At 44.3% G+C, this 2,500-nt stretch overlaps 1 protein-coding gene across 1 annotated transcript in view; it reads left to right on the forward strand.

The window, feature by feature from the left end:
• Nucleotides 1-2,500, forward strand: part of galnt10 (UDP-N-acetyl-alpha-D-galactosamine:polypeptide N-acetylgalactosaminyltransferase 10 (GalNAc-T10)) — a 254,013-nt gene that overhangs the window by 137,244 nt on the left and 114,269 nt on the right. Inside the window, exon 4 of the mRNA XM_084320169.1 lies at nucleotides 8-174. Within this exon, the coding sequence (XP_084176295.1) occupies nucleotides 8-174 (167 nt within the window). The remainder of the gene's footprint in view (nucleotides 1-7; nucleotides 175-2,500) is intronic.

The raw sequence follows: 2,500 nt of genomic DNA on the forward strand, positions 1-2,500 counted from the left end.
TCTCTAGTTGTAAACAGAAGCTGTATGGTGAGAAGCTTCCCAACACCAGCATCATCATCCCGTTCCATAACGAGGGCTGGTCGTCTCTGCTGAGGACTGTCCACAGTGTCCTCAACCGTTCACCTCCACAGCTCATCGCTGAGGTCATCCTGGTAGACGACTTCAGTGATAAAGGTATGGAAGACGGACGGACGGACGGACGGACACACACACACACACACACACACACACACACACACACACACACACACACACACACACACACACACACACACACACACACACACACACACACACACACACACACACTGGTGAGTCATGTGGGTTGTCCCAGTTGCTTGTTCATTGACAAAACCAGAGACCTCCACAGTAGCAACATCAAGCACCGCTGAGCTCTTACTGCTTTCCATTCACTGTGTGTGTGTGTGTGTGTGTGTGTGTGTGTGTGTGTGTGTGTGTGTGTGTGTGTGTGTGTGCGCGTGCACGCGTCTGTGTGCACAACTTGTGCCCTATTTGCTTGCGGGCCCTCAGCAACAAGTTCTTTGATTTGTCGTTAATTAGTCCTCTCTGTCACAGCCTCTGGTTGAAGGATGTGTTTACCTCTGCTCGCCACGGTAATGGAATGTTCCGCTCTTTAAGGTCTGAGACCTGACAGGAGGTTATCTCTACTGACCAAGGGCTCATCTGGACTCAGGGGGGAGCGCTTCGATCTCTGCTGAATAACGAGCACATTTACATGCACATTAGCCCCCTGTCACAGGCTGTCCTCATCGCTCTGCCGACAGCAGGGCTCCCCCACCCTCTGGTGCACAAGCTCAATATGAAAAAGAGACTTTTGATATTGTGCAGCATAAATCATTAGAGCAGCTTTAAACGTTCCTTGACATTGATATGTCTGCTTAAAGCCATGATGAATAATTTTCTTTTTTTAAAACATGTATACATACATTTTAAAAAACAACAACGGCAATTTGCACATTTCCCAGAGATGCTCGGCTGTTATCCAGTTTGCTTGATCTAGACGAGCAGCCTCCTTCGCTGACATTGTACATGTATAATGTGACAAATACACTCTGACTTTGAATTATTAGAGACCCGTGGACTTTGAATTATTAGAGACCCGTGGAGATCAGAAGACCTACGGTATGTTGTATCCGGCCTGGTCTCCAGTCGCCCAGCTTAACACTGCAACACCAGGAAAGTTACAGGGAATAATCCAGTGCACACTGTACTGTAATCCAATGCAGACCATACTGTAATCCAGTGCACACTGTACTGTAATCCAATGCAGACCATACTGTAATCCAGTGCACACTCTTGTCTGGATTGGTATTCTCACACGGGCAGCTGCATCAGATTGAGCTCTTGCATAATAAATCCAGGGGGCAAGTGCAATATTATTTCTGGCATTTAAAAAAGGAGGAAGGAAGTGGAGATTTATCATACCGTGTGGTTTGGAAGCCCTGAGTTGATGTATAATTTGTTTCCTGTTCACATTTTCCATTTCTGAGATGTTAAATAATGCACAAGCTCCTATATGGTGATAGGGAGCAGAGGATATGAGCTGAATATCAAAAGCATTGTGTGTGTGTGTGTGTGTGTGTGTGTGTGTGAGTGTGTGAGTGTGTGAGTGTGTGTGTGTGTGAGTGAGTGAGTGAGTGAGTGAGTGAGTGAGTGAGTGAGTGTGTGAGTGTGTGAGTGTGTGAGTGTGTGAGTGAGTGAGTGAGTGAGTGAGTGAGTGAGTGAGTGAGTGAGTGAGTGAGTGAGTGAGTGAGTGTGTGTGTGAGTGAGTGAGTGAGTGAGTAGCAGGTCTCTCCAGTCTCCACTCATGGACATGCTGATTTTTGGTACATGATGTGTTCTCTTTGGCTAGCAGTAGTAGCAGTGTTTCTGTCCATGTAGCAGAGCTAACGTTAACAGTTAGCTAGCCCCAACTTCAGCGTGTCCATATCAATAGTCTATGAATGCTACGGAAAAAAGTGGACGACATGTTGTTGGTACGATTTTGGAAATGCACAAACACGAACCATTGTTTCTATCTTTCAGATAATGCTATGGTAGCTGTATTAACCTCCTCTCCACGTGCTCCAGCTTCCACTGTTTGGTCTGTTCTCCTGCTCACACACTCATGTGTGTATTTTCTTCTCGAGACTTCGGTTTGAGCAAGATTTCCGCTTCAAAGGCAAAAACAAGTACTACGTTACTTAGTAACCAAACAAAAATAAAAATAAGAGGGAATTATTTTCACCGGACATTATGACCAGAGATATTTAAATGTATCGGGCTTCATATTTTCCAGGTAAAGAAATAAAATGGTAATTACTAGGTTTGGGAATCCCCACGGTATATTTCAATACACAATACTCACAATACTAGAGGCACAATATATTATCACATTGCGATATTGTGATGTATTACCTTTTTTCAACTGCAAATTATGTCCCCAATGGAAAACTTTGTTAACATCTGCAATAAAAGAAGAAAATATATACATAATCTG

Source organism: Notolepis coatsorum (genome assembly GCF_963971535.1).
Source record: "Notolepis coatsorum genome assembly, chromosome: 8".
Classification (NCBI taxonomy): Eukaryota; Metazoa; Chordata; class Actinopteri; order Aulopiformes; family Paralepididae; genus Notolepis; species Notolepis coatsorum.